This window comes from Budorcas taxicolor, chromosome 20 (genome assembly GCF_023091745.1).
Source record: "Budorcas taxicolor isolate Tak-1 chromosome 20, Takin1.1, whole genome shotgun sequence".
Taxonomy (NCBI): domain Eukaryota; kingdom Metazoa; phylum Chordata; class Mammalia; order Artiodactyla; family Bovidae; genus Budorcas; species Budorcas taxicolor.
Window position 1 is genome coordinate 8,347,959 of NC_068929.1, and position 15,349 is coordinate 8,363,307.

A 15,349-nucleotide genomic window follows, 5' to 3' on the forward strand; every position below is an offset into this window, starting at 1 on the left:
AGTGGTTTCAAGCCAAGACAGCCTCAGCTTCCCCGGAGGTCACCCTGCCATGGGACATGCGTGCTTGAAGCCCATTGGTTGAAGTATCCCCAAAAGACGCTTTACACTAGGTCCCTCCCTTTTTTTTTTTTCCTGTTCCAGAACCACCCAAACCCCTTAAAGTGATATATTGTTTGGCGCTAATAGTAATAATAGTAAGAACGAAAGTGAAAGTTTTAGTCACTCAGTCCTGTCAGACTCTCTGAGAGCCCGAGGACTGTAGCCCACCAGGCCTCTCTGTCCCTGGGATTCTCCAGGCAAGAATACTGGAGTGGGTAGCCATCCCTTCTCCAGAGGATCTTCCTGACCCAGGGACTGAACCTGGGTCGCCCACAGTGCATGTCTGGGCCACCAGGGAAGCCCCAGGAAAGAGTGGTCGCTGTCATTTATGGGGAATGACCGTGGGCTGGACATCATGCCCAGCTCTCTACTCCACCATCGTTTTCAGTCATCACAACAGCTCTGACGTTGGGCCTGTTATTGCCCCCATTTTGCAGATTTGGCCACTGAAGCACTGAGAGGTGGTCCTGGAGCTATAAAGTGGATGAATGGGGATTAGAAACAACTTCTCCAGCTCCAGAACCTGGTCTCTCGACCATGTCACCTACTCAGTGTGAACAGGGGGCCTCTGAGTCTGCCAGGCCAGGAGCCCCTCTTTCTCGCGTGGCTTGGGGTCCCTCTGCCTGGCTCCACCTGCACTGATGTGCTGGTCTAACTCCCTGGGGCGGAGGCATCCTGTTTCTTGGCGGGCATCTCACTGGAACCCTCGCGTGCTGACAGCATCTAACAGATGGGGAAGGCGGATGCAATCTGAGCAGAAAGCGTGTGGGCTGTGGCGCAAACTTCCGGCTCAAACCCAGCTCAGCCACTCACTCGGGCTGTGACCTGGGACAAATCACACAACTACCCTGAGCCTCAGTTTACTCATGTGTAAAATGGGGTTGGTCCCCACCTCAAAAGATCACTGTCACATGAGGCAGTGTTTTTAAAACCACTGAGCCCACAAAAAAGGCTTTGGCAAATAGTACCTACCGCTGCTCTGTTTTATTATTTTCCTCTGTCCCTCAGCTCTGGGCCATGACCCAGAGAGTCACCCTGCCCCATCAACTCTCGCAGGAGAAAGTTGATCTTGTTTTGCCCAAGGCTTTTTCCTCTGAGACTTTGGCAAGGGCCCCGCGGCCAGGACTGCGTGTTTAGCTCTCTCGCAACCTCAGCTCTAGTCTGCCCTGTGAGCGAGAGGGGCTGCATCTGCGGGGACTGGTGGTGGTCCAACAGAGAGGGCCGGTTTCAAGGTTGTCCCTGAGAAGCTGCAGAGCTTGGCCCTTAGCGTTTGGGGTTGGGGTTTTAGTTTGGTTTCCAGTTGCTGTGGACGAACGAGTCCCCGTGAGGTTTTCAGCATCCTGAAGTGGATGCACTGTTAGTTCAGCCCCCTGGTATCCCTGGAGTCCCAGCCGGTGCCTTCTCCAGGAGTCTGGTGGTGGGGCTTTGTCCTCTGGCTTTCCAGCTCGGTGTGTTTCTTCTTTGAAGAAGCCCCCTCCCCACATCTCTCTCTCACACACAATGCTCAGGAGGCCATGCATGGCTTAGCCTGTCCCCTCCTCGCCAGGCCTTCCAGACGCCTCTGGGACCTGGCCATTCACTGACAGGCCGCTCAGCGCGCCGTGCCCCTCAGCCACGGCACTCGCAACGCCACAGTGTGGCAGATATCTGCACGCCTGCCTCCTCCTGCAGACTGTGGGCCCCTCTGGGGACGGGGCAAGGTGTTCCACCCGAGGTCCCCAGCACCCAGCGCGGGGCCAGCACGCAGGAGGGATGCTTGGTGAACAGCCACTGGATAAGCCAGTAGATTCTGCGTGGCCCAGGAGCTGCAGGGGGAAGTAGGCCTTTACTCAGACTGAGCCCACGTCGCAGTGGCCCTTCAACAGCTCTGCTCTCAGACGCCTCTATTTTGATTCTGGTGCTGCTTCCAAGGTCATACCATCCATTTCCAAGCAGCCAAAGGGGTCCCAAATGCCCCCAGCGAGTGGTGGCCCTCCAGATGCTGATGGCCGAGCTTTGGGAGAAAGGGTGTGAGAGGAAGGGTCCATGAAGCCTGACTCTGCGGGGAGGAGTGGGGACCCTGTGCAGCCCACTCCCACATCCCCCGTGAGACACGGTTGGAGTCTGAGTCTCGCACCCTCGCCTTTCTCTCATTCCGCTGCAGGAGTACGTCGCCTACAGCCACACGGGCCGCATCATCCCTGCCATCTGGTTCCGCTACGACCTGAGCCCCATCACGGTCAAGTACACGGAGAGACGGCAGCCTCTGTACCGGTTCATCACCACGGTGAGTGGGCGGGCGCCGTCTCCGAGAAGCAGGATGCAGCCCACAGGGCGAGGTGCTCAGCCTGTCCACACAAGAGTGTTTAGAAATGTCCTCAGAGGTACATCAATGTCAATGGCATTTCATCAAGAAAATCTTTTCCAGAGGGGAATGCCACTCATTCATTTCCATCCCTTAAGCAATTCCATCTTTAGCTGTTCCTGTTCCTGATTTTCTCCAGTGTTTTTCATTGTGGTGGAAATTATTCCTTAGCAGAGCTTCTCCTTTTCTGCGTAAGTTTACAGTAAAGATTTCACTCATGGTTTTCAATGCTAGCTGCTGATAATGTCAGATTTTTTTCCCTTCTTTCCTTCCGCCTATTCTCTTTTTTCTTTTTTGCCCTTGTCTCCACTAAGTCCAGTTTTCTGTGGGGCAGTGTCAAGCTGATGTCAGCTTTCCTTGGTACTGACTATTTCTGTCAACTGTTCTATCCTGACTTCCCATGCACAGTGTCCTTGGGGTCAGAACAGCAGGGTCACAGTGCCCTGGCCTGGCCAGGAGGCCTTGAGAGGTTTAGTAAGCCAGAGGCGGTGGAGGTGAACGAGATGGGGTGATGTTCCCTCCTTCTTAGATTGGAAACTGCCTTTCTGCCTCTTTGTACTTTTAATAATGAGAGAGTTTTAAAATAAGAGTTAGCTGTCCAGTCCTGGCTCTTTCATTTCCTGCTCCGACTTGGTCTGTATCAGGACCCTGTTATTAATCCAAAAGAGACAGGACCCCACAGTATGCTGGCTTGAAGGACACATGGGCTTCAGGTATGGTTAGACCCAGGGACAGATGTCTGAAAAAGGTCTCTCATCATCCTGCTCTCATTTGCAAATAGAATTTACCAGTAGAAAGTGCCTCTTTCGCAGTAATTCTACCCCAAGTACTGGATGGAATAGCATTGTCATTGGCCTGGCTCAGGTCCCATGCCATCCTTGTGGCCTGGAAAATGAATGGTGTGCCCCAGTGGGCCAGCCCCACGCAGACTGCAAGGACAAAGACTGCGATGTAGTCTTTGGGGGGTAGTCTTTGTGGGGTTCCCCAGAGAAAAGTCAGAGGCCAGTCACTAGAAGGAGGATGGGTTGCGAGGAGGCCCAAGGCCGGATGGCCGCTCCAGGCGCCCTGTCTCATCCTCTGTGAGATAGGAATAACAGTCCCCACTCTTCCCTCCTCCCACGGCCTTGTGGGACTCAGAGCAGATCAGGAAAGGGCTGCTCTGCAGTTCCAGAAAACCATGTGGATACAAAGGATGTCAAAAGTTTGGGGCTCATATGAGCCTCAAAATAGCCTTTTGCTGTCCTCTGACTCCATAAAAGTTTGAAACTTCTCATCAGCCAAGGGTACTTAACATAAAGCTAAAATACCAGACACAGATTGGGAGAAGATATGTGCCCCACATACAAGAAAGATGTGGGGCTTCCTGAGTAGCTCAGCTGGTAGAAAATCCGCCCATGATCCAGGAGACTCCAGATCTATTCCTGGGTCAGGAAGTTCCCCTGGAGAAGGGATAGGCTATCCACTCCAGTATTCTTGCGCTTCCCTGGTGGCTTAGATGGTAAAAAATCCACCTGCAATGGGGGAGACCTGGGTTCAGTCCTTGAGTTGGGAAGACCCCTGGAGGAGGGCATGGCAACCCACCCCAGTATTCTTGCCTGGAGGGTTCCCATGGACAGAGGAGCCTGGCGGACTATAGTCCATGGGGTCGTAAAGAGTCGGACAGGACTGAGCAACTAAGCACAGCACAAGAAAGAGGTATGCTTCAGAATTTATATATCAAAAAATTCCTACAGGGAATTCCCTGGTGGTCCAATGATTAGGACTCAGTACATTCGCAGCTGTGGGCCCAGGTGCAATCCCTGATTGGGGAACAAGGATCCTGCAAACCACATGGTGTGGCCAAGAAAGGTAAAATTCCTACAGATCAGTAAGACAAAGTTAAGTGATCAAAAAGAAAATAGCTAAGGACTTGACTGCTGACGGGAGAGACCACACTGACAATGGAAAGATGCTGAGGTTCACTAGGAACCAGAGGAATGGGATTCAAAACAGCAAGACCCAATCGTATCCTATCAGACTGGTGGAAGGATAGGCCTGCCCTGTAAAGGCTCGGAGGATACCAAGCAGGAGGACTCACATATATTCTCTGATGTGAGTGGGCTCAGCCACTTTGGATAGAGATTAGGGAATCTCTCTTTGGCTCCAAATTAGGGAATTTGAGCAAGTGATTCTACCCAAGGCCCCACAGGGTAGCAGCCCAAGTAGGTCATGGCACTGAGTCTCAGCCAGTACTCCTACTGCAGGCCCAGAATAGGACAGGAGCGAAGATGCAAGTAGGCACCCCTGTGCAGATGTGGTCTGCATCTCAGAGGTCCTGGGATCTGCAGCCTAGACAGTGGTGGAGAGACGACCGTGCCCACACCTCGCCGTGGGGTCAAGGAGGCTCTCCTGGCCTGCTTTCTGTTTGCTCCTGCGTTCCTGACAGCTGAGGCTCTGAGTGTTGAAATTTCTTGCCAAGTGGCTGAGAAGTGAAGTGACTTCATTTATTTGCTAAATAATATTTGCTAGACTTTACCCTGTGCTGGACAGCAGGAATAGTGAACTAGACAGAATCTCTGACCTTAGCTTGCTTCCTAGCAGGTCAGGGAGATGGCTGAGCAGGCAGAGCTGCAGTCTGGATCAGCCAGGACTCTGATGTGGACACCCCAGTGACAAAGACTCTTCTCTGTTGGGAAAGTTCAGAGAAGGACACCCCAGGATGGGTCTTGCAGGATGAGGAGGCGTTTTCTAGGCTGGTGAGCAAAGCAGAGAGAGTCTCAGCAAAGGGAATAGTGTGTGCCAAGGCGCACAGCACAGCGTGTCTTGTGGAGGCCTTTTAGCTTCTTTTGATGGGGAAGGACTTCTGAGAGCTGGAGGTCCCCCAGACCCCCAAGGCACATGCCTGACCTGCATCACCTGGAGGCCTTCTTCTCTTCCCTTTGGCCACCAGTCACTCATCCACCCCTGCCCTGCCCACCTCCACCTGAATGGGGACCATTCCGCAGGGTACCTCCTGATATCATTAGCCTGCTGGGTTTTCTGAGGGCCCCATGCTGCCATCTTGGTTGCCACGGCAACCGTGGGGTCAGTCCAGCACGAGCCTGCCGGCTGTCCCTGGCAGATGGCATCATTGTGGAGTTTCAAAGGCCCCTGTCACTGGGCGGCAGATGTGGGATGACGCTCACATGCAGACACGTGTACAGAGACCCCTGGAGCCCTCGCCGGGCAGGGTGGGGCCGAGAGGGAAGTGGAGGCACCTGCTGTGACTTTTCTTTCTCTCTTTATAAAATCAGACACTTGTGTGCAAAGCCCTGAACCCCCAAAGAGGGGCCTCTGCAAATAGCGCCTCAGCGGGGCTGTTGAAGAGGGGACTTAAGCCAGGATGTCGTCAAGTGGCGGCTGTGTGGAGGCAGCTGTGGGTGGGCTGGAATGAGGGGTGGGTGCAGGCCGGGGCGGGAGAGTGGGTGTGGAGGGGAGAGGCAGGTGGGACCTCCCCGAAGCATTCTAAGTAACAAAGCCCTGGCTTATTCAGGGCTGCCCCTCCAGGCTCTTATGGTCTACAAAGGACCAGTTCATTCCCAGCCTGAGCAGAGGAGGCATCCTCCTTCCAGAATTCTCCACCAGGCTGCCCAGGGGTCCTCTCTCTGGATACCCGGAGAACCTTGTTCAGACCTCTACCTTGTGTTGTTCCAGAAAATTGCACCACTGAGGGGATAAACAGATGGTGTTTAACAACATGCAAGCGATCCCCTTTAGAGTGCCCCCTCCCACACGCGCACATTTGTTCCCTACCCCGCCACTTGCCAAAGCCCCTTTTTGGAGATGGCCTTCAAGTGGGCAGTGGTGACAGATTGGATGGTCACGTTGCTTTCCTTGTGTGTTTTATTCGACTTGGGGGGAGCAACCAGAAGTCACCAAGTATATACCAGACTGGGTCAGTATGGCCGTGAGATTTTGTCCACCGGAAGGTAGCAGCTGTGATGACACGTCCCGTTGGCCAGCAGGGATGGCTGAGTTAGGTGGCATCCCTGACCTCGTGGTGCTTCTTGCCAGTGGAATAATCCCCCAGTCTTTTGATTGCACTTCATAGCTGCCAGGCCTAAGTATGAGGAGTTCCAGGTCTAATTCACCTCTTTGTTACCCACATCTAGCACGGGACTTGGCCTTGATATAGGTGCTCAGAAATATACAAGGGACAGCTGCTTAAAGAAGTGATCGTAGGGCTGCACTTATTAAGCAGCTACTGGGTACCAGGTAATTTTACAGTCATCTCCTTTAATCCTACTAGGAGCCCTCCAAGGTAGATGGTATCATTCCTGTTTTATATGGAAATTAACTGAGGCCCTGAGAGGTAAAGAAACTCTTCTAAGATCACACAGCCAGGATATGGCAAGGCCAGGACTTTGCCCTCCAAACATGCCTCTGCCATACCCTTCCCCACCAGTTTGGGAGCCTGCAGTTTCCAAAACAAAGACTCTCAGGGATGTCCCAGCTACAGAACCCCCCAGAGGCCACGGAGCCCTTAATAAGACACCAGGATCATCTGATAGAGTGACTTCTGTCTTGGGACTCAAGAGGAAACATCATGGCAGGAAACAAGGCGATATCACGCGCGCGTGTGGGAAAGTCACAGTCATGCCCGTGCAGACGCAGGCAAGCAGGCAGACTCCGCCTGAGGCCGGTCAGCTGCTGAGGCGCAGGGTTTCCTGCCTTTATCTGATTACTTTTCACTCATCTGTTGGGCACCTGCAAGGATTTTCCCATTGACAAAAGGCAGCAGGTGCATGAGGTGGGGGTACTTGGGATGGTTAAAAGAACAGAAGCTGAGAGGAGAGAAAACTGAGAAGGTTTTGCATCTGAGACTGTGTGCTGGGAAGAGGCCAGCTTGGTGGCTGGACTGCTGGAGCAGCCGTTTCAGAGCCTCCATTCTCTCCCACTCGGGCGTTCCTTGGTGCGGCTCTCTCTCTCCCGCAGGGCAGGCTCCATCACCGTTCCTCCAGACCTGGGCTAGCCCAACGAGTTACAAGGGGGTGTGAAACGGAGCCAACACAGGGAGGGCACACTCCTTGGCCCACCCCCCACGAGACAGTTTCCGTTATCTGAGGAACAGAACAGAACCCTAAATTAGCTAAGTTATTCAGATCTGGAAATGGGTTAAAAAAAAAAACAAAAAAACTTCATTTCTGGTCCTTCTGGGCATTTGAGCCAAGTTCGTTCTTCCAGAAGGTTGTGCACCAGGCCCTGATTGCTTCAGCTGGGTCTGGAACAGAAATGCCTGGCACTTCTTTTCTAGGGCAGGTTCTGAGACAAGGACAGAGTATTAGAATGGCACGGGCTACGTTGTATAAACCACACTTATTTTTACAGCCACACAGCTTCTTCATGAACTTCCCTGACAGAAACTTCTTACCTCAGGATATCTGAAATATAAGACTTAGCTGAGAAAACAAAATAGAAAGAAGCCATCCAAAAAAAAAAAAAAAAAAGCCATCCTTACGTGCAGATGAGGACTGAGGGGAGCCTGCAGGTCGGGGAGAAGCAGGTGGGAGACCTGAAGAGAAGCAGGCCCCCTGTAGCCCCCCAGACCTGGGTGCTCATCCCGCATGCCCACTTGGTATAGCTGTGTGACTGTGGGCAAGTTGTTCCCTCTCTGAACCTCTGTTTCCTCCCTCTCTGAACCTCTGTTTCCTCACTATGAAAAGGCGCTCAGCCCATTTGCCCCACCACTTGGCACGATGGGGTGGGAAAGCAGAGGAAAAGTGCTGTCTCGGTGCTGGCACATAGTAGGTGCTGAACAGAGGGGGCAGTGACGGGGAGGGTTTGGGGGTTTGTTGCTTTGTTGCTTTGTTTTTGTGTTTTTGGCTTTACCACATGACATGTGGGATCTTAGTTCCCTGACCGGGGCTTGAACCCACACCCCCTACACTGGAATCACCATCTTAATCACTGGACTGCCAGGGAGGTCTCCAGGGTGGTGGGTATTTTGCAGCTGCAGCCACTGTAACAATGGCAAGGAAAGGGCTCCACTCTCTCCCCCCAGCCCCCTGGAATAAGGGGCGCCAGTGGGAGGTTCGGCAGGCGTGACCCCATGGCTGGAGATCACCGCACCCTCTCCACCCTGCCTCTACTCCCACCTCTCCCAGCTCCAGTCATCAGCTTCCCTTCCGCAACAGCCCCCACCTCTCTCAGCCACAGCCTCGGTGTTCTCATCTGAGGCTCCAGCCTGACTGCTGCCGCCAGCATTTGATGGGACTCTGATTCATTATTTATTTCCTCAGACTGTGCCTTTTCCCCGAGCCCTGCAAGCAGGGCTGAGTGCAGGAGCAAAGTGAATGAACGGTTCCTAGGCACTTCCAGTGGTACATCAGGCAGCTGGACAGAGCCTCCTAGTGGACGCCATTCACAGATGGGAGAAACTGAGGCTCTAGGGGGTCCACTGGCTTTCCCAGCCAGGGTCGCAGAGCTGGGAGCTGCCCCCAGGAATTCTGACTCCAGAGCCTGGTGGAACAACAGAGGGATTCAGGCCACCAGCCAGTGTGGTTGGAACGTGTCCTCTTCATGTTATAAGGCATCAAGAGCAATGACTAAAATGTCAAGGGAACACACACACCCCTTCTTCTCAAGGTAGACGCGCTGACTTCATTCTCCCCACAGTGGAAGGGCGGGCAGCTGGGGGAGCCACAGGGAGGAAGCGTCAGCCTGAGAACAGAGGGGCATTATGGATGGCTCCTGATGGAAGCAAAGGAACGTGCGTCTCCCAGACTCACTGGGGCCTCCGGACTGAACTGTCCTCATCTCCGTTTCTGGAGCGGGCCTGCTGACCGGAGCGGGCTCGCGTGTGCCGGCCTGGGTGGCCGCTCCCAGCTCAGCAGCCCCGCTCTCCCCTCCCCTCCCCCCACCCCAAGGTTGTTCCCCTGCCTAAAGGGGGGAGATGCAGGAGGCCAAGGGAACAGGCAGTGAAGCGGGTGTGTGTGACATGGGCACGCCCACAGCAGTCCTGACACGGGAAGGGGTGGGGATCAGCCTTCCCGTTTGTAAACGTTAGGAGACTGAGGCTCAGGGAGCAATGGGGGCGGCCTCCAACATCCTGAGTATGGTCCTCCACCCACCAGCCCCTGGCCCACACCCCGAAGAGTGAGCCGCCCTCGCCGCCCGCCTGGGCCGGGAGCCCTCCTCCTCCTCTCCTGGGACATTGATTTGTCCGTTCATTCTCTTACTGCTCCTCTGCTCTCTGTCTCTCACTCCCTCCTTTATTCGGTGAGCATGGCCTGAGCCTATGTAGCTCCGGCTCTCCTGCTGACTTCTCTCCCTGGTGCGTTCAGGACAGCGAGCTTTACGCTGTAGAGTTGGGATAGGAGGTGGGGAGTTAAGGGGTGCTCCTTGCCTGGCCCAGAGCTGGAAACAACCTCTGCAGTCTGCGGTGCTTTGCCCCGACACGTGTTCTTCGTGACATACGCTTCTTGCAAACCTATTTGCCTCTGTAGAATGGACCTTCAGAGGGCTTGGGACCTGAGCAACTATAAAGAACCTGCCTGCAGTGCCTGGGACATCCTCACCGCCCTGTCCTTCCGTAAATTGCCTTGTCCTTTGCTTAAAGAGTTAGGTAGAGAATGGAAATTTAGCCCCAAAGCCCTGCTCTGGGGAATAAGTGATATTTTATATGTTGTTCTTTTTAGACTGGGTCTCAGGCTTAGAAAAATCTCAGATCTTAGCAACAAGGTTGGAGCCTTCCAGTCAATTGGAAGGTGAGATGAGGTCCCATTTACTGACTACCTACTAAGTGCTAGGCACTCCAGAGACATTGCCTACAATTCGATCATTGGCAAAGTAGGAGTGGTTTGCCCATTTTGGAGATCAAAAAACTGAGGCGTGGGAAGGCGATTTCGTGCCCAGAGTTAAAAGGTGACAGCCACGAAACAACTCGGCTTCCAAAGGCCAAGCTCTTCCTGCTGCCACAGCCCGGAAAGCTGCTGCGGGCTCCTCAGTCCTCATCTCCTCACCTTGGCCGAGTACCCTGAGGAGGTTCACGCCTCTCAGACTCCGTACTCACAGAGGCCCGGCTCTCCTAGCTCTGCAGAGCAGCAGGCAGGGGAACCAAGTGTCGAGGACATGATTTGCTTCATTTTCCTTTGTGTTCATCTTGGGCCCTGTCCCCTCTCCCGGGTCAGGGAGATGCCAAGTCACCATCCTCCCTTCCATGAGGCCTTTATCTCAAGAGCTGGATCACCCTGCTAACATGTGTGGTTGGTCATTCCCCCCCGCCACCATCAGCCAGGTCTGGTGAAGCCATCATCTTTCCACCAACAAGGGAGGGCCCAAGTTTGAAGGCAGACAAACCATCTGGTGCAGCCTCATAGCTGCATTTGCGTTTCAGACGTAGAGACCTCCTGGGGATGAGGGTCACGGCCACGACTGACCACCCTCTAGGACGAGTCCAGACGTGGCAGGCCCCTGGTGCTGGGCCTTTCTGTGGCCACCATCTGTTGAAATCCAGGGAGCCCTTCAGCCTGGGAGCACCCCAAGACCCTCTCCTCACGACCCCTGCCTCACCTCACCCTGTGTGGAGGTGGGGTGCTCCAGCAGGCCAAAGACAGAATTAGGAAAGCAGGAGGCCATGGCCACGTCAGGCGGCTGCTAGATTTCTCTCAGCTTCTGAGGACCGTCCCCCTGAAGATGCCAGGACTTCCCCTCAGCTGACGGGTGGCCAGCGCCTGAGTAGACAGAGGGGAATGGGGGACACGGGGCTGCAACAGCAGTGGATGCCCACAGAGCCTGCCGTGCTCCCAGGGCCTCAGTTTCCCCGCAGCTCTGCGCTTGCTTCCGTGCCTCAGTGCACGTGCTGTCTCCTGCTCCAGGCCAGCCCTGTGAAAGCAGCTCAGTCTGGGTGCCAGGTGTGTGTGAATCATCACACACGCAGGCTCCAGAGCGTGCAGATGAATATAGATATGTGTGTGTGGTTATTTTTTATTTTTTTTATTATTTGCTCCATTGCACTGAAGTCACATTTTCCTATCCTCTGATCCAAGCTCTGAAAGCTTTTTGTGGTATAAAGTTGCCCATCATCTGATCCACTCTACCGAAATAACCCAGCTTCCCTGCCGTCATCTTCCTTGAAAAGGGGCCCTGCGTCATGCTCTGAGGCGGGCGGGGAGAGGCCTTGCCCGCTGGAAACACTTCATAATAATCCCCCCAGCACCCCCCATCCTCGTCTCTCCCTGGGGGGCTGCTCCGGTTTCTGGGGCTGTTATTACTGGAATGCCAGCTGCTTACTCACAGCTCATCCATACAGACCTGCTCTGTCTGTCTGGGCCTCACAGGCCTCCGCTTAGCTCATCTGGTGGAAATATAATTTCAAAAATAAATGCTAGTGCGATGCACACTTCCCTCTTGCCTCCACTGTGTCTCCTGGCCTCGTCCACGTGGCACCGAGGACCCAGGGAGGCGCTGCTGTCTCCCAGAATCCTCCAGTGCTCAGCGGCAGGGGCCTGCAAGGTGGCCCAGTGTGGCTTCTTGTGAGCCCCGTGGTCATTTCCCTGCTTAAATGTGGCATGGGGGAAGAAGTGAGAGCTCAGGAGGCAGACAGACTTGGCTCTGCCATGCCGTTGCTGTGTGACCTTGGACAAACTCTTTCCCTCTCTGGACCCCATGGGTACATGAGAGAAGAGGTGCCTCCCGCCAGGGCATACGGCATGGTGGGTAACACTGGTTTTTATGAATGATTTAAGTATGTCTTTAGGGGAAAAATACATTCAAAGTTTCCTTACAAATCTTTTAGGCACTTTGGTTTCTTTGATAGCCCCAGAAAGCACTCATAGGTAAGCCAGAACATTTTGAGGAGAATGTAACATGTTGATGTGTCACAAGTAGGAGTCCTGTCAAATTCAAAGCAAAGTGAGTAATTCTGTGAGGTGGGCTGTTCATACCTGGGAAGCAGCCGAGGGCCATGTTGAGAGTTTGGAACTCCAGTTTCACTCGGATGGTAAAGAATCTGCCTGCCATGCAGGAGACCGGGGTTCAATCCCTGGGTGGGGGAGACCCCCCGGAGGAGGGCATGGCAACCCACTCTAGTACTCTTGCCTGGAGAGTCCCACGGACAGAGGAGCCTGGCGGGCTACAGTCCACGGGGTCACAAAAGGAGCTGGACATGACCGGGCGACCAACGCCGCTACTCACTTTTCAGCCACTAGATGCTGTGGCGTTGGGCGAGTGATTGACTGGCCCTGCGCCGCGTCTCCGCAGCCGCACTATGGTTGTAAGAGTAGTGCTTCCCTCTGGAGCTGGCCTGAGGGTTCAGTGAGGTGGGAGCATCAGCACTCCGGGCCTGGCTCAGAAAGGTGTGTAAGTGCTGTCTGCTTTGCTGTAGCTCTTATCTTACTCTGTGAATTGAGGAAGTACAGACACACAGGTCACATTCATGACCATCCCCTTATGGCTGCAGGGTTTTTTTAAAAATTATTTATTTGGCTGCTCTGGGTTTTAGTTGCTGCGTGTGGGATCTAGTTCCCTGACCAGGGGTCGAACTGCAAGGAAGGAACTTGTGAACTTCCCCCGCATTGCAAGGAAAGCAGATTCTTAACCACTGGACCACCAGGGAGGTCCACGGATTATTTTTATTATTGTTTTTATTTGAGCCCTGGGTGTGTTCCACATCCCACTGGTTACCATGGGGCGGGCATAACGGGTCAGAGCGTCAGTACTTGCTGAGCTCAACATCTCGTGACTTAGGGAGGTCTGGCCATTGCCCCCTTCCCCACTGACCTCTGACCATTCCCCCCACTTTCAGATCTGTGCCATCATTGGCGGGACCTTCACTGTGGCCGGCATTCTGGACTCGTGTATCTTTACAGCCTCGGAGGCCTGGAAGAAGATCCAGCTGGGCAAGATGCATTGATGACCTGCCCGGCCCCACGGCCAAGGACCCGGGAGACCACCAGCCCTGCCCCAAGCACCCCGTCTCCTCCTGCCCTCTGTCTGGCCCAAGACCTGGCTGTGTCCCAAAGTGGGGGTGAGGGGAGGGAGGGGGTGGCTCCTGGGTTCGACGCTACCTCTTTTCCCCAAGTTTAATTTTAGATAAATTACACTGCCTGAAGTTGGGGCACCCCTTTCTTTCCCTGAGGAGCCCCAAGACCAGAGACAAGGCCAGACAGTTCGGGGACGCACTCCTGGGAGAGCTGCAGTCCCCTCCCCTTTGTGGGGAAGCCCAGAACCCATGCCGATCAGCTCGCGGCCAGGCTTTGACAATCTCGCAGCCCCCACCGTTTGGTCCCACTGGCCACTTGGGTTCTGTCCTGGGCAGGCAGCCTGCAGACCTGGGCTCCAGGTTCTGGACCAGGCTGCCCAAAGGCACCTTGCACCTGGCTCCTTCAACAAAGTACGGTACTTCCCAGGCAGGCCCCTGAAATGTGGCGCCCTAGATGGAGCCCTCGCCTCTGCTCCATCCCTTCCTGCCTGACCTAGAGCCCAGGCCTCAAGGCCCTCTCTCCCACGCCTTTCTTTTCCTGCCCAGAAGCAGATGCCCAGTGGCAGGGCAGCAGCCTTCGTAGACTCAAGTCTGCCCACTGGTCACTGGGCGCTTGGCGACTTCCCCTTCCTCTCTTCATCTCGTTCCTCTGCACCCCCTGCCAATGTGCCTCAGCCCCTGTGCTGTGTGGCCCCAGCATGGCTTGGTGGAGGGGCAGGCTGTGACTGGGAAGTCATCCCTTGAGGACTAGACATGGTTTGTACATCGATGGGAAGCATCATTTTCTGTGACCCTAAAGTAATCATGTCTTGGCCTTTCCCAGGTGGCTGCCAGCGGTCCCAAAGCCTTAGGTGGGAGAAAACAAGTGGACCAGCCCGTCTCCCATCTTAGCACGTCCACCTTGGGCTCCCAAGGCTGCACAGCGCTTGGACCTCTCTGAACCCAGCTGTGGCCCACCTGCCCCACCGAGCTCCCCGTTAGCTGGCCACACAGCAACTCAGTCCTGGTTCCTGGGGCGGCTCCACTGTTTCCTCACTGGCTCCTGGGTGGGTCCCCACCCCACTGCTCCCCCTTCTCCTTCCCCTTTAGTCCTGGAAGGGAGGGGCCGTGGTCCAGGCACGAATTCCACCTAGGGAATTTTAGGTATGCCCCTCTGTCCCAGCGAGAGAGCCGCCCACTGTTTCCCATTTATATCAAGATTGTTTGCATACTTTTGTAATTAAGGGGAGCGTCCAGTAGAAGGCATTTAAAAATTATCTCTATGGATGGTTCAAGTCTCTGCCTTTTGTGATTTTTGGCTCTCGATTCCAATTAGAGAAGCTTCCCTTTGCATTTGAGTTGATGGATGTTAAGTGTAAACTGTATTTGGTTATTTCTGGTATCTGTGGCCACTCAGATGGATTTCTTCCCCCCCCCCCCCACCCCCCCGCATTCTCTTCCCCCGTTACAAAAGGAGTCCCTTGGGTGTGAGAATATGTGTGCCTGTACATAGTGGGCAGGGCAGGGTGGGGAAGTGTGTGGCATGCACATGAATTGAAATCCCACATTGATGCATTAAAAAAAAAACCTTTGAGGACATAGGGGATGTCAATTTCCTATGGAAGAGACACCTCTGACTCATAAGGAAAATCTGAAGGGAAAAAAATGTTTTAGTTATTTCCCCACTCATTGGGTTCAAATAGATTAAAAGGCTGATTTTCAGAAATATTGCTGTGTGTTACTTTTGACTTGCTTACGGTTGGGTAGCCTGGAGCCTGGGATCGTAGTCAGAATGGAATTTCATTCTAGAGGAGAGAAGCTGGGAAATATGGGGAATATCTGTGAGCATGATCAGAAAGTCAGGAACCCTTGGATTCAGTCTCCCTCTATTGAATCCCTACAGGATGTTTTGCAGTTGGCTACTTTCTTTCCTCTTCTTTTTTTGAAAAATTTATTTTATTGAGGTATTTGAGCTTGATTTACTACGC

At 53.9% G+C, this 15,349-nt stretch overlaps 1 protein-coding gene across 1 annotated transcript in view; it reads left to right on the top strand.

The window, feature by feature from the left end:
- ERGIC1 (endoplasmic reticulum-golgi intermediate compartment 1) overlaps positions 1-15,089 on the top strand; it is a 115,397-nt gene extending 100,308 nt beyond the window's left edge. The window contains exons 9-10 of the mRNA XM_052659135.1: positions 2,243-2,365; positions 13,206-15,089. Of these exons, the coding sequence (XP_052515095.1) occupies positions 2,243-2,365; positions 13,206-13,313 (231 nt within the window). The 3' untranslated portion in view covers positions 13,314-15,089. The remainder of the gene's footprint in view (positions 1-2,242; positions 2,366-13,205) is intronic.
- Positions 15,090-15,349: the final 260 nt, after the last annotated feature.